This window comes from Meles meles, chromosome 7 (genome assembly GCF_922984935.1).
Source record: "Meles meles chromosome 7, mMelMel3.1 paternal haplotype, whole genome shotgun sequence".
NCBI lineage: Eukaryota > Metazoa > Chordata > Mammalia > Carnivora > Mustelidae > Meles > Meles meles.
In genome coordinates, this window is record NC_060072.1 from 81,724,990 (window position 1) to 81,748,419 (window position 23,430).

The following is a 23,430-nucleotide window of genomic DNA, read 5'->3' on the forward strand; positions in this document are numbered from 1 at the left end:
AGGCATAATAGTGATTTAAAAACCAGTTTTGCTTATTTGTTTTCCTTTGCAGAGGAATAAAATTGTGTAAAAAGGTCTTTGTGGTCAAGATCTTAGATCAGTGTTTCTCAGTGTTAGCTGTAGAGTAAAATCACCTAGAGAGTTTTTAAAAAATACTAATAAACAAAGCTGCATTCCCAGACGTTCCTATTTAATTGGTTCGGGGGTAGGGACTGACTGCTGAGATTGCCTAGAAGCACTCCAGGTTGAGGATTACTAGTCTAGATCAGGGGTTGTCAGACTACTAACAGCCCACAAGTCAAATGTGGCCAACACTTATTTTTGTAAATAAAGTTTTACTGGGACACAAGCATGCTCATTCATTTATGTATCGCCTATGGCTGCTTCTACACACAAGGGCAGTAGAGTGGTTGTAACAGAGGCCATATGCCTACAAAGCCAAAATTATTTATTATCTGGTTCTTTACAGAGAAAGCTTGCTAACCCATAGTCTAGATGATCAGACTGAAGGCTATGGCATATTGAGATGCCTGGAAAATGTCACTTATATATTTTAAATAGTTACTATTGTAAGACATAATAAAATGTGTATGATTTACCATTTGTATGCATTGAAAAAAATTCATAATTAGATTGAAAAGAAAAAAAAGATTGTGCATAATTCTGATAAGTAATATAACTATTTACCAAAGAGTTCTGGAAAAAAAATCACTGAACAAAATTTCCTCCCAAATTAATCCCTTTGCCTAAAATACTATTCTAGGGACACCTGGGTGGATCAGTGGGTTAAAGCCTCTGCCTTCAGCTCAGATCATGATCCCGGGTCCTGGGATCGAGCCCCACATAGGGCTCTCTGCTCAGCAGGGAGCCTGTTTCCTCCTGTCTCTCTGCCTGCCTCTCTGCCTACTTGTGATCTCTGTCAAATTAATAAATAAAAAAATCTTAAGGGGTGCCTGGGTGGCTCAGTGGGTTAAAGCCTCTGCCTTCAGCTCAGGTCATGATCTCAGGTTCCTGGGATCGAGCCCCGCATCGGGCTCTCTGCTTGACAGGGAGCCTGCTTCCTCCTCTCTCTCTGTCTGCCTCTCTGCCTGCTTGTGATCTCTGTCTGTCAAATAAATAAATAAAATCTTTAAAAAAAAAAAATCTTAAAAATAAATAAATAAATAAAATAAAATACTACTCTATATGGCACATGCTAAAAAAACAAACACACAAACAGCAACAAAAAACACCTCTCTTCTTATGCAGATAGATTCCCCCCGTAACTCTATTTTTTAAATTACATTAAAGTTTTGTTTTTTAATACAAAAAATGTACTAAGAAGAAAATTAAAAATAAGCCAAAGTGCCCTAATTATCATTTTTTTAAATAATGACACACATATAAAAATAAAAGATACAAAAGAAAAAGAAGTTTCCCTTCTCGCCTCAACGTAAAGAGAAGGCCTACAAAGATTTTCCTGTAACACTATTTTAAAATTGAGTTTTCTTACCTTAACATTTTCTATTGCCTCCAAAATTCTTTCTCTCAGGTTTGCAGAGTCATTTATTTGGCTTCTTAAATTTCTGATGATAATATCAAAGTGATTTCCTTTGAGCTGACCGAGTCTAAGGGAATCATCTACAGATCGAATATTAAACACATTCATTCTTTTCTTTTCAATTTCTTTTTCAATATTTTTCAACCTATAAATGACAAATCATATAGACTTGTTAAATATTACACTTAAAAATTAATATAATGTGGGGCGCCTGGGTGGCTCAGTGGGTTAAAGCCTCTGCCTGCGGCTCAGGTCATGATCCCAGCATCCTGGGATCGAGTCCCACATCGGGCTCCCTGCTCAGCGGAGAGCCTGCTTCTCTCTCTCTCTCTGCCTGCCTCTCTGCCTACTTGTGATCTCTGTCTGTCAAATAAATAGATAAAATCTTAAAAAAATTAATATAATGTTTAAATAACAGTTGCCAGACAACCACTTATATCAGAACACTAATAATTTTTTTGGAATTCAAAAGGTAATGCTATTTCAACAAATGTGCACTAAAAAAAAATTACTCTAGGATTATAGTCACAAAGTTGTTTTATGAACTGAACAATTCAATCATTTAAAATCTGCCACTTCTCAAAGTTTCTGTCTTAAAACTACCTATATTTTCAGTGTAAATTTAAGACATAACATTATTTAGAAGATAATTATATTAAGGCAGAATGTGCTGCTCAATAAGCCTTTAATCAATTAATTACTATTGATAGGAGGTTAACATGCCCCTAGTTAATATGCTCCTAGTGAGTTTTTATTTATTTTTTTTAATTTATTTGACAGAGATCACAAGTTGTCAGAGAGGCAGGCAGAGAGCCAGATGCGGGGCTCGATCCCACGGCCCCCGGATCATGACCTGACCTGAAGGCAGAGGCTTTAACCCACTGAGGCACCCAGGCGCCCCCTAGTGAGTTTTTAATCTCACATTTATTTATTTGATGCAATAAGAAAGTGAAGTTCTAGCTTACAAAGTAATGTCAGATTACCTCTCTGGAGTCACTTTTCTAACGACCATTGCTTGATAGGTGATGGCTTTCTTGTCTTTTAGGCCTGCATAACTAAAATCTGAAGGAATCACACCAAGTTTGATAGCTAAAAATCCAAGTGCTTCAAACATTTCCAGATTTTCTTTCCGTAGGGTAAAGGCTGAAACAAACAAACAAAAATCCCAGATTACATACACACATACACACACACACACACACACACACACACACACACACAGAGCTACAATACATCAACTACCTTCTTAGTAGACTAATCGATTAATATAATGAATCAAATTATTAATGTAACTATTTTTTAACAAGATACAAAATCAGTGTCTTAGATTTCAGCAGTCATTTGAAAAATACTAATTGGCTCAGAAAAGGCTTATAGAAAAAACATCTGAATTCCTTAATTTGGCATTTATATCTGAACTCGGTCTCCCTTTTCAGTCTCTGCATGTATATCCTGTATGACACAGAAAATGTCTCAGAATCCGTGGGTGGATTTAGCGCCTTCCACAGCTTTGTACTTTCACACATTTGAATCCCTCTGTTTAAAATGCGTTCCTTCCATTTTACTGGCCACACTTGTGTTTATTCTTCATGATCCAACAGCAGCAGCAGTTCTCCCTTAAGTTCTTCCCAGGTCCCCAAGACTGAATGCTCCTAAAGCAAGGATCATGTCTGTTGTTTCAACTGTTATACCCACAGCCTAACACACAGCAACCACTCAAATAATTGCTGAATGAATAAATAAACTCCACAAGGTTGATTACACCAACTTGCATGTCTCCACAAGTTGTTATCATCAATACCATGACACATGCCACCATGCATTATAACTTCTCTCTTTACGTTTGCCCACCCCATCAACTGGGAGTTTCAGGAGTTTCAGAGATAAAAACAGCATTTGCTTTGTGGTAGGTGTTTAAAACAGGGTGGGAGTGAGATTGTGAAGGTAGGGAAAAGGAACAAGCCCAGTACCAACTACCACCTAAGAAGTTCCCCAATATGCTGGCCTATACACCTGCCAGCATTGATAGTAACAAAATACCGCCAGCATTGATAGTAACAAAATACCACAAGTCACCGTTGACCATATTTACTTATAAGATACATCAAACTACTGCCCTCTTCCCTCAAACCATGAAAACACATTCAGATTTTTTGCTGTAACTGTCATCAGCAGCTACAAGGGTTTCCCTGAATAGTGAATACTCTATGAAAAATGAACATTAAACATAAATGTGATTCAGGAAGTAGAAGGATGTGAAATGTATGTATATATCTATCCATCCATTTATGAATATATAAAATAGCTAAACATAATATCACATTTTAGAATATCATAAGTTGCTTAAAAGAATGGGGGAAGATCTATATATTTATGATTCATATATTCATATGAATAATCTCTAAAAACACAAAAATAGTAGGTTTAAAAAATATACATAGTGCACATAATTTATGGGAAAAGTTAAAAATCTACAATGCAAGTATATTTTCAATGTTTTAATTTCTACAAGAAAAATATTTTTAACTTATGTGTTTAAAAATTGTTAAAGTATAAACAAACAGCTATAACTTCTGAAGAATATTCAAGCACTATCCATTACTTTCTAGATTTATTTTTACCACTAGGGCGATTATTTTTTGTACTTTCACACAGCTCCCTAGATTTCTCCAAATTTTCTATTACAGCCGTGATAACTTAAATGTACTATGATCTCTGTTACTCTTGAAGAACTGATAAAAGAGGTACAAGAAAGGAGAGAATCATATAAGCTAATTCTGTGTGCAAAATCACAATTTGTTCTTCACACTTTTAGGGTATCCTAACCAAATAGATTCAAATATAAACATCTGATTCCAGGACAGCTGTTTTTATGACTTATTGCAAATAAAATGAAAAAAAAATTATTCATTTGAGAGAGATACAGAGACAGAAAGAGCACAAGCAGGGGGAGAGGCAGAGGGAGAGGGAGAAGCAGACTCCCTGCTGAGCAGGGAACCCAACCTGGGGCTCAATCTCAGGACCTGGAGATCATGACCCGAGCCAAAGGCAGATGCTTAACCATGTGAGCCACCCAGGTGCCCCAATAAAATGAAATTAAAAACCCATTTTTAAAGTGTAGAGAAATTATAACCTCAAGATATTTCAGCTTTTTGTTTTAAGATTTAATTACAAACTTGAAATAAAATGATTTCAGAAGATGTGCTGGCTAAAGATATAATGGTCAATAAAACAAAAATGATCCCTGCCTTGGAAGCATTTAGTCTTAGGAGGCTGAAAACAATTTGAGGAAGTGTTGCTGCTCTAGGGGTTTGAAGAACGAAAAGAAGTATGGCAAACAATCAAAGCATTAAGATCAAAATATCAAATATTTCAGTATTTGTAGGATTTGTGGGACCCTATTATTTTATGGGGCCTATAATGTCCTCCCTTTCCCAACTACATACCTGTGTGAAGGTGAGTTTTATTCTTTTGATTCAATCAAAACAAGAAATTCCAATAGACTGAATGCAAGAACAGATAACAGAATCGAGCTGACTTTTATTAAGGCAGATACTAGAAAGATTTACAGAACTGTAAAATAATGCCTCTTGTCACTAATTTTTGAGTTGAAAAATACGGTTATTTTTCATGTTACTAGTAATATGTTTCTTTAAACTAATTCATTATTTTTAGATTTTCTGGGGTTTTTTAATTGAAGTATAGCTAACACACAATATTACTTTAGTTTCACATGTACAACATGGTGGTTCAACGATTTCTCGTTTTAACAGGTTAGAAATCAACAGGTAATAACCACACAAATAAAAGTTGTTTGGGGTATACAATAACTTATAAGAGCTATACTCTTCAGGTGTCCTAGAACCAAAACATTTGAGAGTCAATTAAGAATAATGTGAAAAAATATAGTAGTCCCTCAAATATATCAAATCTGTGGAACTAGACAGAAGTCACTAAAATATCTTAAGAGTAAAAGAAATGCAAAATCTGGAAAGTGTTGCAGCAGGCTGGCTAGGTGTTACAAACTTCCCTTAGTAGACCAGGAAACTGTTCTACATAGAAGAATGCCAAGAGACCAATCCATAAAAGTTTTAAAGTTTATGTGTTTGGGGGGCACCTGGGTGGCTCAGTGGGCTTAACCCACTGATTATGGCTCAGGTCATAATCTCAGGGTCCTGGGACTGAGCCCCGCATAGGGCTCTCTGCTCAGCAGGGAGCCTGCTTTCCCTCCCTCTCTGCCTGCTTCTCTGCCTACTTGTGATCTCTGTCAAATAAATAAATAAAATCTTCAAAAAAAAAAAAGTTTATGTGTTTGGTAAGTGGAATTTGAAACGTCAAATCTGCCCCTGCCAATCTGGGCATGTCACTTACTAGTTGTTAAGCAAGCTCAGCCATGCAGGAAGGAACCTCCAGATTGTCTGAAATTATATAATTTGTTGCTGGTTAGCCTCAGTGCATAAGGATTTTTTTAAATTTGTGATTATTTAGAATTTAGAATATAGGAGAATCAAATCTATGATTTTGGTATTTGTGTCTATAAATCTGTGTCTTATATATGTGGAATCTTTAAGAGAATGACACCTAATTCTAATTATAAATGTGTTTAAATTTATATAATTATAAATTATAAATGTAAATCAAATTATAAATTGATTTAAATTTGTCTTCTTACATTGAAATCTCACTAAGTTAGTAAATAACTTGGGAATACACAGGAAAACTTAAAGGCCACCAAATTTATACTTTCAATTTATAAGATTTATAATATCTCCTGATTACTTGGAAAAAGTGAAGTGCTTACAAAGAAAATGAACTATACTAAATTTTAAAATTCAATTTCCACTTCTAGCCATGTTGGAATAATCAGTACTAGATACGACCTCCCATTATAAACATATAGAAAGCTAGATAAAACATACGAAACACCTGTTTTTAGCCACTGGAGAACAGGCAGCACAGAACTATGATTCAAAAAGAAAAGGAAAACAAAAGAAGTGAGCCTAAAATACTGTGGGGTTTTTTTTGTGTTTGTTTTGCCTAGATAGTTTCTAGACCATAGCACAGGGAGGAAGAATCCAGGTAGAACACAGCATTTATGCTAAATTAAAAGGGTTAGAGGTTAGAGCTCAGGAAGGCTGAGTGAGCAGGAATCCACAGGGCAGAGTTCTAGATAAGACGAAGCTCTGTAGGCAGAGTTCCAGAAATCTGCATAGGTGATCCCTTGAGGTATCTGCCTATTAGTGATTTGCACATGCCTAAGATTAATTGCTATATATCATTTATCTAATATCGCATAACAAGTCACCCCAAACCTTAGTGGCTTATAATGTTCACTTATCTCTCATAGTGCCTGTGGGACAGGAATTCAAGAGCACCTTAGTTTGGTGGTTTGAGCTCAGGCTCTCCCACAAAGTTGCAGTTAAATGTTGCTGGGGCTATAGTTATTAAAAAAGCCTGACAGGAGCTGGAGGATCTATTTCCAAAGGGACTCACTCTCATGGCTGACAAATTGGTGCTGGCTGCTGGCCAGAGGCCTCAGTTCTCCAATGGACTGCCTGGATATCCTCACAGTTTATTAGCCAGCTTACCTCACAGTGAGCAATCCAAGAAATATAGGCAAAAAGTAGAACGCTTTTTATGATCTAGCCTTAGAGATTACACACCATCACTTCTGCCATATTCTACTGGCCACAAAAGGCATTTGTGTGAATACCAGAAGAGCACTAAAAATCTACTTGGGTTTGACAACAATGATCCATCTTCTGGCACTAATACTATTAGCCCCACTACACACACCCCAAATTCAGAATATACTCTCTCTTTCTATCAAATAAATGTACTTAATACCATTAAACTGTACACTTAATAGTGGTTAAAATGGTAAATTCTGTTATGTATATTTTATAACAATAAAAATGAGTTTTTTCAAGTGTTCTACTTTTTAGATAGGTTATTTATTAAGAATTTTTTTTAAATGCGTTATTTTTGTTCTTACAAAAGCTTGGCCTGTGCAAAATATGGGCTAGGCATACTTTACCTTGGTCTTTTTCTTTGTTCTTAGACTTGTATCTCCATACAATTCTCTGGTGAACCATCAATCCTCCCCTTAATAAATCCATCCAATTATTCATAGTTTTTATAAAACTAATTTAAACTAATGCATAAAAAGATTCCACAATTTTTAGTTCAATAATTCAAATTAATACGGTGAGAATTTATGCCTCATGTGTCAAGTGCTGTACTAACAGCTTTCTCATGGATAAGGCAAATCACACACCAGACAAATTTCCAGGACAGAAGACATCCACATTTGAATAATTATATATATTAAAATTTTTCATTAATTACTTCATTTAATAGTTAGAATATCATTGTGAATTAGGCCTTACCATTACCCCATTTTTAAAGTACAACCAGAAGTTACAAATTATTAAGTACCTTGCCCATGGTATTATTTTTTTCCATTTTTCCATTTGTGGAAATAAGTCTTAAAGAGATTAAAAAGTTCATAGGCCTTTTTTATGAACTGAAGTCATAATACAAAATAAAACCCACAGAGATTCAAAGTCTAATCTCTTCATTTATACCAGAGTCCCTACATTATATAACCTGTTTCTGTGCCTCATACAATCTGTGCGAATTTGTGTTGCTGCTTTTATCTTAAAAGCATTATATAAGGCCAATATTTCTGATGAACACAAATGCAGAGATCCTGAACAATATCCTAGCAAACCAAACCCCCCCAAAAAAATTAAAAAAAAAAAATCATCACCAATCAAGTGGGATTTATTCCTGGGTTGCAAGGATGGTTAAAAATTTGCAAACCAATCAATGTGATACATAACAGCAATAAGAAAAACCATATGATCATTTCAATAGACACAGAAAAAGCATTTGACATAGTACAACATTCATTCATGATAAAAACCCTCAAAAAAGTATGTGTAGAGGGAACATATTTCCTCACAAAAAAGACCAAATATGAAAAACCCACAGCTAACTTCATTTTTTTCCATTTTATTTTATTTTATTCCAGTGTTCCAAAATTCATTGTTTATGCACCACACCCAGTGCTCCAGGCAATACGCACCCTCCATAATACCCCTCACCAGGCTCACCCATTTTTTATGAGAAAGAACTGAGAGCCTTTCCTCTAAGGTCAGGCATAAGACAAGGATGTCCACTCTCACCACTTTTATTCAACACAGTACTAGAAGTCCTAGCCACAGCAATCAAAAACGGAAAGAAATAAAAGGCATCCAAATTAAGGAAGAAGTAAAACCTTCACTATTTGCAGATGGCATGATACTATACATAGAAAACCTGAAAGACTTTATCAAAAACCTGATAGAACTCATAAACGGATTCACTAAAGTCACAGGATACAAAATCGATGCACAAAAATCTGTAGCATTCCTACACACCAATAATGAAGCAGTAGAAAGAGAAATTAAGAAAACAATCCCATTGACAATTGCACTAAATAATAAAATCTTAAAAAAAAAAAAGATACCTGTGAATAAACCTAACCAAAGAGGTGAAAGACCTATATTCTGAAAACTATAAAATGTTTTCTTTCTGAAAGAAATTGAAGATGACACAGAGATGCAAAGACATCCTGTGTTCATGGACTATAAGAACAAACATTGTTAATATGTCTATACTACACAAAGCAATCTGCACATTTAATGAAATCCCTATCAAAATATCAAAGCATTTTTCACAGAACTAATCCTAAAATGTGTATGGAACTACAAATGACCCTGAATAGCCAACGCAATCTTGAAAAACAAAACAAAACTGGAGGCATCACAATTCCAGACTTCAAGTTATATTACAAAACTGTAGCAATCAAACCAGTAGGGTACTGACATAAAAACAGATACACAGATCAATGAAATGGAAAAGAAAATCCAGAAGTGAACCCACAATTATATGGTCAACTAATCTTCAACAAAGCAGGAAAGCATATCTAATGGGAAAAAGACAATCTCTTCAACAAGTGGTGTTGGGAAAACTGGACAGCCACATGCAAAAGAATGAAACTGGACCACTTCGTTACACCATACACAAAAATAAATTCAAAATGGATGAAAGACCTAAATATTAGACCTGAAAGCATAAAAATCTAGGAAAGAGCATAGGCAATGATTCTCTGACACCAACTGTAGCAACTTTTTTTGTAGATAGGTCCCCTCAGGTAAGGGAAACAAAAGCAAAAATAAACTACAGGCACTACACCATAACAAAAAGCTTCTACCCAGGGGCGCCTGGGTGGCTCAGTGGGTTAAAGCCTCTGCCTTTCGCTCAGGTCATGATCCCAGGGTCCTGGGATCGAGCCCCGCATCGGGCTCTCTGCTTGGCAGGGAGCCTGCCTGCCTCTCTCCCTACTTGTGATCTCTGTCAAATAAATAAATAAAATCTTAAAAAAAAAAAAAAAAAAGCTTCTACCCAGCAAAGGAAATAATCAACAAAACTAAAAGGTAACCTATAGAATTGGAGCAGATATTTGCAAATGATATATCTGATAAAGATTTAGTATCCAAAATATATAAACTCAACTTCCAGAAAAAGTTGTTGATACAACTCAACATCCAGAAAACAAATAATCCAATTAAACAATGTGCAGAAGACACAAACAGACATTTCTCTAAAGAAGACAAACAGATGCCTGCCTGGGATGCTCAAGCATCCAACTTGATCTCTGCTCAGGTGTTGGTCTCAGGGTCATGAGTTCAAGCCCTGAATTAGGCTCCAGCCTGGGTGTGGAGATTATATTAAAAAAAAAAAAAAAAGTTGGGTTATGGACATTGGGGAGCGTATGTGCTATGGTGAGTGCTGTGAAGTGTGTAAGCCTGGCAATTCACAGACCTGGACCCCAGGGCTAATAATACATTAATACATTATATGTTAATAAAAAATTTTTAAAATTTTTTTTAAAAAAGGGAAGGAGAAAGAAGAAGAAGACATACAGCTGGCCAACAGACACATGAAAAGATGAAAGATGTTCACCATCACTTATCATCAGGGAAATGCAAATCAAAACTACAATTATACATCACCTCACACCTGTCAGAATAGCTAAAGTCAACAACACAAGAAACAACAGGTGTTGGCAAGCATGTGGAGAAAAAGGAAGACTCTTGCACTATTAGAACAGCCACTGTGGAAAACGGTATGGAGTTTTCCTCAGAGTTAAGAATAAAACTTCCCTATGATCCAGCAATCTCACTACTGGGTATTTACCCAAAGATTACAAAAATGCTAATTCAAAGGGATACATGCACCCCTACATTTATAGCTGCATTATTTACAATTGCCAAGATATGGAAGCAACCCGAGTGATGGATTGATGACTGGACAAACAAGTTGCATATACATAAAATGGAATATTACTCAGCAGTAAAGAAAGAATAAAATCTTGCCATTTGCAATGACATGGATGGTGCTAGAGTAATGCTAAGTGAAATAAGCCAGTCAGAGAAAGACACATACCGTATGATTTCACTCATATGTGGAATTTAAGAAACAAATGAGCAAAGGAGGGGAGAAACAGAGAGACAAATGAAGAAACACTCTTAACTAGAGAGAACAAACTGCTGGTTACCAGAGGGAAGGTAGGTGATGGGGATGGGTGAAATACGTGATGGGGATTAAGGAGTACACTCGTCATGATGAGCACTGGGTGATTAAAATAAAAACTTAAAAAATAAATAAAATAAAATAATGTGTTTAACCACGAAAAAAAATTAAAAAAGCTTTGCTCTATTTGTAAAACAAGGCCATCTGAAACACTTCCTATTCTTCATGTAGGATATAGACCAATTAAACCTGATCAGCCAAACTTGCAGAATAAGATTTCATCAGTTCCTTCCAGGCCTAGGAATTGAATATACCTGCTAAACAGTGATTTTCAAAATGTGGTCCCCGGACCGAGTAGAAAAAGTATCACCTGAGCATTTCTGAAAGCCCTGCCCCAAACCTTGTAAACCTTGTAAACTGAGAATACAGCTCAGAAATCTGTTTAACAAGCCCTTTCCGTGATTTTTTTTTTTTTTTAAGATTTTATTTATTTGACAGACAGAGATCACAAGTAGGCAGAGAGGCAGGCAGAGAGAGAGAGAGGAGGAAGCAGGCTCCCCGCCGAGCAGAGAGTCCGATGCGGGGCTCGATCCCAGGACCCTGAGATCATGACCTGAGCCGAAGGCAGAGGCCTAACCCACTGAGCCACCCAGGCGCCCCCCTTTCTGTGATTTTTAATGCATGTTAAAGCTTGAGAGCCTCCTCTCTAAAAGAGTGACAAAGAAGGAGCTCCTTGAAAGGAGGTTCTCTGCCTTGTGTGGGGAAGTTCATTTGTTTGGATAACAAGGTGCTCTCTTCACTTTCCCAAGCACAACAGACATAATCCACTTATCTGAGTATTAATTTTAATTAAAGTAACTTCTAAAATATGAAATCAAGATTTATCTCCAATGGAACTTATTAAACACAAAATAACTCCTTCAACCTTGTACATTTGTGACTATGTTAATTATAAGCATCTGTGTTAACCATACTTTGATCAATAAGGGTAATTCTTAAAATTAGTGTAATTCGAAAGGCTTTATCTTCCACTAAAAACCACACCCAAATATTTTTTCTGACACCCCTCTGGTTAAGTCTATTTAATTCATTTGAAATTATTAATCTTTCACACAATTTTAACTAACTTTATCAAAGAAAATGGTAATGATTTATTACATTACCTGTGTATATAACTTTTTGATCCCGGCATTCAAAAAGAGACCTTTTCCTGTGCTTGTGTGTTTTTTCCCGAAATCTTACTGTAATCACTACATTTGGATTACCGGCATTATAACTAAGTTCGGGGAAAGATTTGGTTTCTACAAGGTTTCCAAACTTTTTGTTGACAAAATGATGGACTGCTTTTCTGTGGTCTTTGTTTGCATCAGGTTTAAAGGTAAATTTGGAATTTTCTTTCTTCGCATCCAAATATTTAAAAAAGTCCGATGCTTCTTCTTCAGATACCAAGTGACAGAGTTCCTTAAACTCAAGATTTGGCTTTACAACAATCTCACTGTTTTTACCAACAGTTATTAAAAAGGGGAATTTCTGCCTAACAGCACTATGCAAAATAGCCCTCTGGCTTTTGTCAAGGATTCTGCCCAATGAGAATTCAGGAGATGATCCAATTAGCTCAGTTTTAGAATTCCATTTCTCTTTTATATCACAGGCAAAGTGATTCAGTAACTCATTAGTTTTTTCATCTAACAAGTTGCCTAAAACATCAACTTTTTCTTCTTCACCTTTGGAAGTTCCATCATTGATAGTATCTTCCTTTTCTGAAGGAGACTGATCATTCTGGTCATCATCAGAGCACCCAGTGAAAGTATTGACTTCTTGGTTCCTTCCCTCTTTAAAGGACAAATTTTGAAAATCAAGTTTTGTTTTTTTGGCAAAATTATTTGGCTCAGGTTGTAGTTTATTAATCAGCTCACTGGTGGCCTTATTAACTAACTGTCCCTGTTCATCAATCTCTATAACAACAAAGTCACTTGGTGAGCTTTTTATAGTGCCATGAAATCCAACATGATCAGTAATGAAACGCAAGGAACTAAACCTGATCCTAAAATCTGTATCCTCTTCCATTCTTAAATAACAATGCCTACAAAAGAAACAAAGAGGCAGTCAGTTACCAGAAAGAAAAGTTATGGATAACAATAAAGAAATATACTTGTAGGATTTTTCTTTCTCCCTTTCAATCCTGAGTCCCCTTAAAAGGCATTAGCAATTTATTTCTATATGTCATGTGTATTTTCACTCTTCTATACTAAGATGAATTAACAGGTAATCTTTTCTGTTATAACTGATGATTTGCAACTTCATTCTTCACCCACTCCAAGCTTCCATCTATTATCCGGGATTGAAATGGATCAGTTTCAAATTTACTTTAAAAATAACCACTTGTCGGCCCACAAAGAGACCAGAACATAGGACTTAAAGCTATTTGTCTAAATCCCATCCCCAAAAATTTCCAGCTAATTCCAGAGAATTTGTGGCTAGATATTTATATATTAGGGGTTAGAGATGAGAGAAAGAACTAGAAGACAGGAAGAAATAGTCCAAATTGATAAATGAAGTTCTAAAAACAAGCTTGCAATTTGATTATGTTTCAAAACAGACTTAAATTAATCCTGAGCCTTAAACTTTCTTGAAAACCCAGTTCCAGACTTTCACAGATACAAACTTTTGATGTTGACCCACAGGAAAATTCCAACCGTGCTACTGGCATCAGAGAGAAGAATACTTCACAAATCTTAAGCAGTAGACAATAGAATAATCCTCTGAAGAAGCCTTTATTCACTCTTCACACAGCCCACAGTTACCATACCAGATAGAGCTATATGAAAGACAGAATGCCCAGGGACCACATACTACTCACATACTAATGACCCTCTCCAGGTAATTCATCATCTGGCCTTTATCCCATTTCTAAAATGTATTCTACTAATCTGAACCAATTTAGCAAAGCGTCCCATGCATCGTGTCACATGGAAATCACAGCAAAGTCTCTATATCCTAATTTCCTAGACTATGTAAGGATATATTCAATTTCCTCTGTCCCTTAGTTTCCTGCACAGCCTCCTCAGTTTCCTGCCCTAACTGAAACTTAGCTATTTCCCCATGCTGCTGCTTCTCTAGTCCTCTCAAGTGAAGGCTATTTTTCCTTTCACACCTACCTAACTTAGGACCTGGAGGAAGTAAATATCTTCTATTTGCCACTTCTGCAAACCATTTCTCACTCCTCTACCTCCCCCAAATCCCAACTCCTTTGAAGTTCATGCAATCAGGCTTTACTATCTGCTATCATTCTTTCTTTGGTCCTCAGACGACTCCTCTTCTTTCACAGATGATTTTAACAACTCCCTCAATGTTTTCCCATCTAGCATGACTTCCATGTCCATCCATATGCATCATCTGTTTAACACCACAGTCCCTCTGTTCCTTGATCTCCACTTCACTCACTTTTACTTCATCTTGGTCATAACCTTGACTTTCTCAACACTAAAAATTACATCAACTTTAAGCATCTGGTTCTCTGATTACTCTTGCTGTCCTTCCATCATTTAGCACTCCCATCTTAGAAATTCCTACATATTGTGAAGGTCTCGAATCTATTGTCCACTATTGTCTATTCTCCACATGGCCAGAACAATAATTTGAAAGGTAAGTTAAATCATATCACAACCCTCCTTAAGACCTCTAATCATATTGATAATGAAATCCAAATTACTTACCCTGGCTTCCAGAGACCTCTAAGATTCTGGACTCTATCTGTTCTCCAAATTTATCTTGTACCCTTTCTCCATTACACATTATACTCCAACCACAATGACCTTCTTCAATTCCTTGTGTTAACTGTGCCCGCTGATTAAATTCCTCACTCACAGCTTGGAGAGTTTGTCCCTGACTGATATAAAGGAACCAACAAGACACTCTCTTTCCTCAAACCCTAATAAATTTTCTGCACAGTATTTCTATCTAATAACTTTATTATTTATGGTATATCTTTCTCAAACAGAAGTTAGCTCTATGGGAGCAAGTACCTTGTCTGCCTAATTCACTGATAATCTCACATTTAGAACAGTGTCAAGCACATAGTAAGCATGCAATCAATACTGACTGTTGAATAAATGAAACAACTAGTACAAAATAAGAGCTGTAAGAGTAAAAGGGAAGAAAGAAGGGATCACTTTCACCTATGATAACCAGAGAAAGCATAATACAAAGGACCATTTAAGTCCTCCAAACAATTCAAGACATAGAAATTAGGTAGAGACATATCATAAGTACATACAAAATATGCAATGTGTTAGGGAAAACTAAACAGCCCAGATACATGAACAATAGAAGGAAAAGTTTTGTGGTACAGTTCTGGAAAATACAGCTAGGATTAGAACCAAACTGCCAGACAGTGAATGCCCAACCAAGAACTTGGAATCCGTCAAGTGGTCAACATATAGCTACTGGAAGTGTTTGAGTAGAAAAACGACACAGTCCAAAAAAACGTTTCAGTAACATGAATGACGGCACTGCGCAGATCAATGTGATGAAGAAGTCCAAGAGCTGGAAAGCAATGCCATCAAGAGCAGTTTTAGGACTGTCCTAGTAAAGAATGATGATGTACTCTTTCCCCAGTAGAAGGAAGAAGATATAAAGACCTTCCAAGCTACTGGGTTAGCTAGAACACCTTGGAAAGAACGTAATGTTCAGGGAATTACAACTGAGCATCTTAGTAAAAGAGTGGAACTAAGCTGGAGGGAGGCTAGAAGCCCACGTCGAGTTTAACACAAAGAGGCAGTATTCCTAGACAGCAGACTTCTTGACGAGGGTGCGGGGCGGAGAGTGGGTAGTTTGGTTGGGGAATTGTTGGTTGAGGGCAGATTCTGCGGAGATGTTAGAAAGGCAGCAGGTAGCGCTTTCCACCTCATGCTCTTCCTTCAAATGCCAACGCTCAACTGCAGTCACTCCTATTTGCTTTCCGCCACCAATACGCAGAACTAATCTCTGGCGGGGTTGCCTTCTGGGAGCATCAAAAGTACCCCGAGCACAGCCAGGGTCTCCCCCTGCTTCTCCCTCCACTGTCCCCGCCTGCCCCAACGCTGATACTAGCTCATGTCGCCTCCCTCTTTCGGGCAAAAAGTCGGGGGTCCCGGGGCGCCTGGGTGGCTCAGTGGATTAAGCCGCTGCCTTCGGCTCAGGTCATGATCTCAGGGTCCTGGGATCGAGCCCCGCATCGGGCTCTCTGCTCCGCGGGGAGCCTGCTTCCTCCTCTCTCTCTCTGCCTGCCTCTCTGCCTACTTGTGGTCTCTGTCAAATAAATAAATAAAATCTTTAAAAAAAAAAAAAAGTCGGGGGTCCCAATGCTAATCTCGTCATTGCCCCACACAAAACCCCACATCTTTCAAGAAGCTCTACCGGTCTACCTCGCGTCCAAGTTAAGGAATTGCTGGCCACAACGCTGCGCGCATGTCCGGAAGTCCTAAATTACTTGGTCTCCCACAGCGGCGTATTTAAAGGGGCAGGCTCCCACTTAAAGAAGAGCCTTACGCGAGACTTGGAATTTCTCCCGCTGCAGAGCCGCCTGGCGGCGTACATAGGAGGTACGGGGCGGGGACTGGGGCGGGGAGTAACATTTTGGGCCCACCCCGTCCCAGTGCTCTTGCGAGCCGGGGTTCTTCCGCAGCCGGCTCAGCGGGGCGGTGCCCTGGCCGCCCTGGCGCCCCGCTACTGGGCAGGTAAGCAATTCCTGCCATGCGCGTCTTCTTCACAGGTCGTACGCGGTCTGCGCTCCGGTCTCCATCCCTGTGCGTCAGGGTTGTTGAAGGACGGTTTCGGAAGAAAAACCGCCTTTCTGTCTTCAAAATGAGAAAAGTTAGAAAGGAAGTAGGGTGTGTGGGCACAGTTTGCTCCAAGGTAGGTTGGGTGGGTTCCCGAGGAGCAGTTCATCGGACCTGTGGAGGAAGCCGGGGCTTGGAGAGGCGGCTCCAAGTCCTTCTGTTCCTCAGTCCCACCTCGCGTCAGGTTTCGCAACTCCGAGGCGGTGTGTTGCGGGAACCGGTTTACGAAATGAATCTCTTTTCCTGAGAACCAGGAAGTAAGCCAGCTCTGGGCAGAGATGCTCGTCGCGTGGAAGGCGTTCTGGGCATCCCCAAGATTCCGCCTAGCTTGTCACTCTGGCTTCCACGTTTCCAGGAAATTAGAAAGTGGAGGGGGGCGTAAGGATCAGATAAGTACATTGTCAGATGGGGAAAGTATTACCCGACTGCCTGGGGCAGCAGAGAAAACAGAGGGATAAAAAGAAAGGGAGAGACCATTTGGGAACCAGGAGCTCTATTGCTGCCCGAAAAACCTGTCTGCCCAAGGAGCCCTAAGAGGAGAGAATATTCAAGTCTGCCTTTTACCTGTCTGGGGTGATCCTGGAAAAGATCTGTCAGAAAGTTCCTATTTCTTTGATCCTCTCATGCTGAACATTCATTTGAAGTTTGCTTTCTACCTCTACTTCTCCAGGGCAAGCTCCTGATCTTGCCGGCCAGACCTTCTCCATCCACAGTTCTCCATCCAAGTAAATGTCGAGAAACGTTCAGGCCAGAAACCTTGGCGCAGCCTCCTCACCCTTCATTTCTGCACATGGGATTCTATTTGCTCTTCTTGGGAAACTGTCCAGCATCCTGGGACTGCCCCTTCCCTGCTACCACTCTGGTCCAAGCCGCCAGCACCTCCCTCCTGGATCGTTGGTGTCCTCTGCTTTTGGTCTCTTGCTGTTTCTCTGCTTAGTCTTTGCTTTACTCTCAGCAGCAGCCCCGGCGTCTTTTTTAAGACTTGAGTATAGCGCATATCTCTCCTATTCTCGAAGCCTCCACCGTCTTCTCACTCAGAGGATACACAAAATCAATACAAAAGCTCCAGGTGGTGGGTAATAGGAAGGGCACGTACTGCACTGGATGTGCACTGGGTGTGGTGCAAAAACAATGAACACTGTTACGCTGAAAATAAAAAAATAAATAAAAAATAAAAGCTATAAAGCTTTAGGAGACCTGGTGCCTTACGGGTCTCATCTAATCTGCCACTGTCCTGCTCCTTCCTCTCCAGACTTACTGTCTCCCTGCTGTTCTCAGTGAGCCCACTTAAAGACCTTTATATTTTTAGAATTCCTTTTACTGAAAACTTCTCCCACAGATATCCCAGTGTCTGACTTTCCCAGTTCTTGAGACCCTTAATCACAGGGCACTTTCACACTGAGGCTTTCTCTGACTACCCTGTTTTAGAGTGAAACTCCTCTGTTTATTTTTGTCCACTCCATTTGGCACCATCTAGCCTAGTATAGGGTTTATTTGCTTATTGCTTGTCTTCATCTGTTAGAATATAAGTTCCATGAATTCGGTTTTTTCCTTATTTTCCTAATGCTTTGTCTCCAGAACCTTGAATCAATATCCAGCACAAAGCATAAATTTGATTTATTTCAATATTCAATATTTCAGAATATTGAAAATCAATGTTTTTATGTTTTTAATACATACAAACATTATATATATTTTTAATATATCCAAAGCAAGGGCACCTGGGTGGCTCAGTCATTAAGCGTATGCCTTCTGCTCAGGTCCTGATCCCAGGGTCCTGGGGTTGAGCCCCACATTGGACTCCCTGCTCCACGGGAAGTCGGCTTTGCCCTCTCCCACTCCCTCTGTTTGTGTTCCCTCTCATGCTGTGTCTCTCTCTGTCAAATAAATAAAATCTTAAGTATATATATATATATATATATTAAATTAAATCTATGCTTGAGAATTATGTATTATTTTTAATATACAGCATACCAACACATATCCTAGTTTGAAAAGGGCAGCCCTATATAATTTAATAGGTCCAGAAGTGTCACCAGCTTTTGCCCATAATGCTGGTACTGAGTTGTCCAGAAATAAAGACTAATGGTTATCTAGCATATTTCACTTAAGAAAGCATGGGAGTGCATAATGTATTTTAGGGAGGTTATAAATATATTTAAAATACTGTGCTTAATAAGACTGCCGCTACCTGAAAAGATTAACTATATTCTCAGACCTCTTATTTCTGCTGTCATTAGCCCCTCACCACTATTCTGAAAACTGAGCTTTCATACAAATCTGCACATTTCTTTTCTTTAAAAAAAAAATGTTATATAAGAAAAACTCTGCCATAAAATAATTATTCCAACATTTTTTAAAATCACCTAATAAGTGATGGGCGCTTTGCATTTGTTGGTTTAAAATCTTACAGCAAGTCTTAGGTATTATCATCTCTGTTTCTCAGAGTAAAAAAACAAGATCCAAGGAAATTCAGTTATTAAGTCTGGTCATAATTGGTTTGTGGAAGAGCTTCATTAGAACCCAGGCCCATGCAACTTCTTCCTCCCCTCTATACTCTCTTCCTCTGATCAGAGTGCTAATGAATCAGTCTTAAAATTTCATTAATTCATTTGACAAAAATCTTTTATTTCCTATTTGGGGCACAGTACTTTGTCTTTTTGAGAACATCCATATGAGTAAGAAGTATTGATTTCCACAAGGAAACATTTGTTTTAGTATATTTCTCAATTATCATCTTATCTTTGTTCTTATCTGAGTTGTCTTATTTAAAAATATGAATGGTCACCATGAGAATTAATGGCATGAGAAAAGGCATGAATATATTTATTTATTTGTAAGCAATATATCTTTTTCTACTTACATTAATCCTAATTTTTTAAATTAAATTAAATTAAATTTTATTTTATTTTATTTTCAGTGTTCCGAAATTCATTGTTTATGCACCACAACCAGTTCTCCATGCAATACATGCCCTCCATAATACCCACCACCAGGCTCACCTCCACACTGTCCCCCTCCAAAACCCTCAGTTCATTTCTTAGAGTCCATAGTCTCTCATGGTTTGTCTCTCCCTCCAGTTTCTCCCAACTCACTTCTCTTCTCCATCTCCAGTGTCTTGAATGCTTTGAAAGAAGTGATACTTTTTCATTTTTTCTCTATAGTAACTTATTTTTTTATTGAAAATGCAGAAAAGCAAGTGAAAACAAAACTCTCATAAAAATCACCATCAAGAGATAACCACAATTAATGTTTTAGTGCATATTCTTCCAGATGTGTGTGGTGATATATGAATGTGTGTTTAAAGTAAAATTTTAAATTCTGAGATTTAGAACTTACAGACATATATAGAGAGAGGAGTTGTCAGAGGCTTTCCTTTTTTTTTGGTAGCCCTATGCTGTCACCTCTGCTAGAAATCTGTGTATAGGAAAGCTACTGAATTTATTCCTGGTCCTAAGACAGACTTTTTATTCTCAATTTCCTGTAATTTAGTTCTAGCCTTTAGGATTACCAAGCAGTCCTCCTTCTACTAGTTTTGTCAATCACATTGTACTTGTTAAAATGGAGAGAAATCTGAGTAAATAAAGAAAAATAATGTGAACAGAGCCACTGCAAAGTATATAGGCAGACATAATTTCTTAATTTAAAAAAGTCTTTCTCTCACTCAACACAATGTTTTAAGTAGTTGCTAAAGCCCAATTTGGTTGGGTCTCTGCTTAGGAGAACACACCATCTAAAAGAGAAGGCAGACACATAAACAATAAAATATAATTTTTATACTAGAAGAATGACTGGTGACAGTTTGAAGCAAAAGATATGACTCTCAGGGAAAGCCAACAGTGCCTTTTGCATTGAACTTGAAGAAATCATAGGCATTTGCCCAGTGACCCTCAAGGTGATTGGGCAGTTCTTTTACCTAGCACTAGGTGACCTCACCTCCTGCTTCACCAAGGAAATAACATTGTGTGGGAGTTCTCCCTCTCCCCTCAAATATGTCTGTATCCAAACCCCTCTTTCTAGATTTGGAAGAAAAATTTTCCTTCAGTTCAAGGCTGACATATTTACATATACTCTGTTCACTATCCCTTTTGTATCCTCAACCAAGCTTAACCCTTAAAACAAATCCTAGGGGCGCCTGGGTGGCATAGTGGGTTGGGCCTCTGCCTTCGGCTCAGGTCATGATCTCAGGGTTCTGAGATTGAGCCCCGCCTCGGGCTCTCTGCTCAATGGGGAGCCTGCTTCCCCCTCCCTCTCTCTGCCTGCCTCTCTGCCTACCTGTGATCTCTGTCTATCAAATAAATAAATAAAGTCTTTAAAAACAAACAACAAAAAGCAAATCCTAAACCAGGAGTTTTAAGGGCGTGGTTGGGGTCCCCAAGTCTCTTTCAAGTGATTCATAGAGTCAAAATCACTTACGGGTAAAAGATTCATTCAGAGTACAATGGATTTTAATGAAACAAAGTTCATTGATATGGTTTCAGATTTCACATTGCAGCTGTTAGGAAATTACCTTTTATCAAGTTTCACTATAGTGTCAAAGAGAAGAATCTACTACTTTGTGAAAAGACTATTAAAATTCCATTTCCAGCTCTATGGATTTTCTTCATATGTGTCAACCAAATCAGTATAATGCAGCAGAGTAAATGCAAAAACAGATATGAGACTCCAGCTGTCTTCTATTAAGCTGAATATTAAAGAGATTAGCAAAACTATAAAATAATGTCACTCTTCTTTTTATTTTGGAGAATGTAGTTATTTTTATCAAAATATATTATGTATGCTAACATGTAGTATATTCCTTATTTTTAATCAGTTAATGAATAAGTAATTTTTAAATTTTTCAGTGTCAGTTTCTAATAAGGTAATTATTTGTAGATATAACCAACATAAACAAAAGCTCTTTGGATTCTACAGAAATTTTTAATAGTGTAAAGGTTATTGAGACTAAATTTGAGAACAGATGCCTTCCCCCACCCTTCCCTCAAAGCCATATTTCTTAGAAAAGGCATTTTTACCATTCACTCACTGAGCCATTGAAACGTTCCTTTTTTTTTTTAAATATTTAATTAATTTATTTATTTGACAGAGATCACAAGTAAGCAGAGAGGCAGGCAGAGAGAGAGGAAGGGAAGCAGGCTCCCCACTAAGCAGAGAGCCTGATGCGGGGTTCGATTCCAGGACCCTGAGATCATGACCTGAGCCAAAGGCAGAGGCTTAACCCACTGAGCCACCCAGGCACCCCCATTAAAACTTTTCTTAAGTCACCCACTTTTCACATCTGACACACCCGTCAGTGTTTATTGGACCTCTCGGGGTCTTATATACCAACCTATCCCCCTTTCTAGAAATCTCTGATATGCTATTGTCCTAGTTTTCTTCTTACCTCCATGGTTCATCAGTACTTTTTTTTTTTTTAAGATTTATTTATTTACTGGGGCACCTGGGTGGCTCAGTGGGTTAAACCTCTCCCTTCAGCTCAGATCATGATCTCAGGGTCCTGGGATCGAGCCCCACATCCGGCTCTCTGCTCAGCAGGGAGCCTGCTTCCCCCTCTCTCTGCCTGCCTCTCTGCCTACTTGTGATCTCTCTGTCTCTCTCTGTTAAATAAATGAATAAATAAAATATTATTTAAAAGAAATTATTTATTTATTTATTTGACAGAGATCAAACTTCTTGCCTGGGTCTAATCAATGTTCTCCGTGCTATTCCTACTGCCTGGAATTTCCTTTTAAGTTGATCCTCATTCCTTTTCACTCATCTTTCCAATCTCTCTCCCCACCCCATACAGATATATCTTGCTATGTTTTCTTCAGACTATCTTCACTCCATGCTTGTCTGGGCCTCCACACCCTGCACACACCACTTGGAACATTTATCACTCACTGTAATTATTCATATCCTCTGCTGGACTGAGAAGCTTGAAAATAAAGATTTTTTCTCCTTTCTGTAGCTCCCATCACTTAGTACAGAGCCTGACATACATTGAATATATGAATAAATGAAAGGAAATGTCTTGTTTTTATAGAAAAGAGAGTGACTTGAACAGTGCATTGAGTTATAAAAGTAGGGACCTATGGAATGAATTTTGGAGTCAGATATGAGTTCAAGTCCAACTCTCATTTACTGTCTTTGTGAAGTAAAGATGTCAAAATTGCCTTCATCAATTTAAGGACTAAGTGAAATATGTGAATCACCTAGCATGGTACTTGACAACAAATTCATTCATTCTTAACTCTTACCAGCAATATGTACAAGTCGCTAATCAGCAGTTATCTATTAACAAATGAAATGGACTCATGGAGCTTACAGTCTAAAGGGGGGAAGCAGATAATAAACAAGCAAATAAATATATGATTACAATTATATTGTGCAGTGATGAAAGATAATTGGGTTTAAGGCAGATAGACCTACTTAGGTGTGGTGGTCAAAGAAGGCCAAAGAGAAGAGAATACAAATATGGAAGCCTATGATACAGGGCGACATTTTGGT

General features: G+C 38.0%; 2 protein-coding genes across 6 annotated transcripts in view; one reads left to right on the plus strand and one right to left on the minus strand.

Moving 5' to 3' along the window:
* PUS7L (pseudouridine synthase 7 like) overlaps positions 1-16,552 on the minus strand; it is a 49,506-nt gene extending 32,954 nt beyond the window's left edge. For 2 of the 4 annotated variants that reach the window (XM_046013605.1, XM_046013603.1), the window contains exons 1-4: positions 14,839-16,501; positions 12,286-13,205; positions 2,524-2,683; positions 1,493-1,685 (exon numbers count right to left, since the gene is read on the minus strand). In XM_046013605.1, coding sequence (XP_045869561.1) covers positions 1,493-1,685; positions 2,524-2,683; positions 12,286-13,189 — 1,257 coding nt within the window. In that variant the 5' untranslated portion in view covers positions 13,190-13,205; positions 14,839-16,501. Of the gene's footprint in view, positions 1-1,492; positions 1,686-2,523; positions 2,684-5,911; positions 5,945-12,285; positions 13,206-14,838; positions 16,502-16,527 lie in introns of those variants that run through there. The other 2 variants (XM_046013604.1, XM_046013606.1) reach the window with 2 other exon arrangements.
* Positions 16,553-16,709: 157 nt separating this feature from the next.
* Positions 16,710-23,430, plus strand: part of IRAK4 (interleukin 1 receptor associated kinase 4) — a 30,423-nt gene continuing 23,702 nt past the window's right edge. The window contains exon 1 of one of the 2 annotated variants that reach the window (XM_046013591.1): positions 16,710-16,839. The gene's annotated coding sequence lies outside the window, so the exon portion shown is untranslated. Of the gene's footprint in view, positions 16,840-16,880; positions 17,018-23,430 lie in introns of those variants that run through there. The other variant, XM_046013592.1, reaches the window with a different exon arrangement.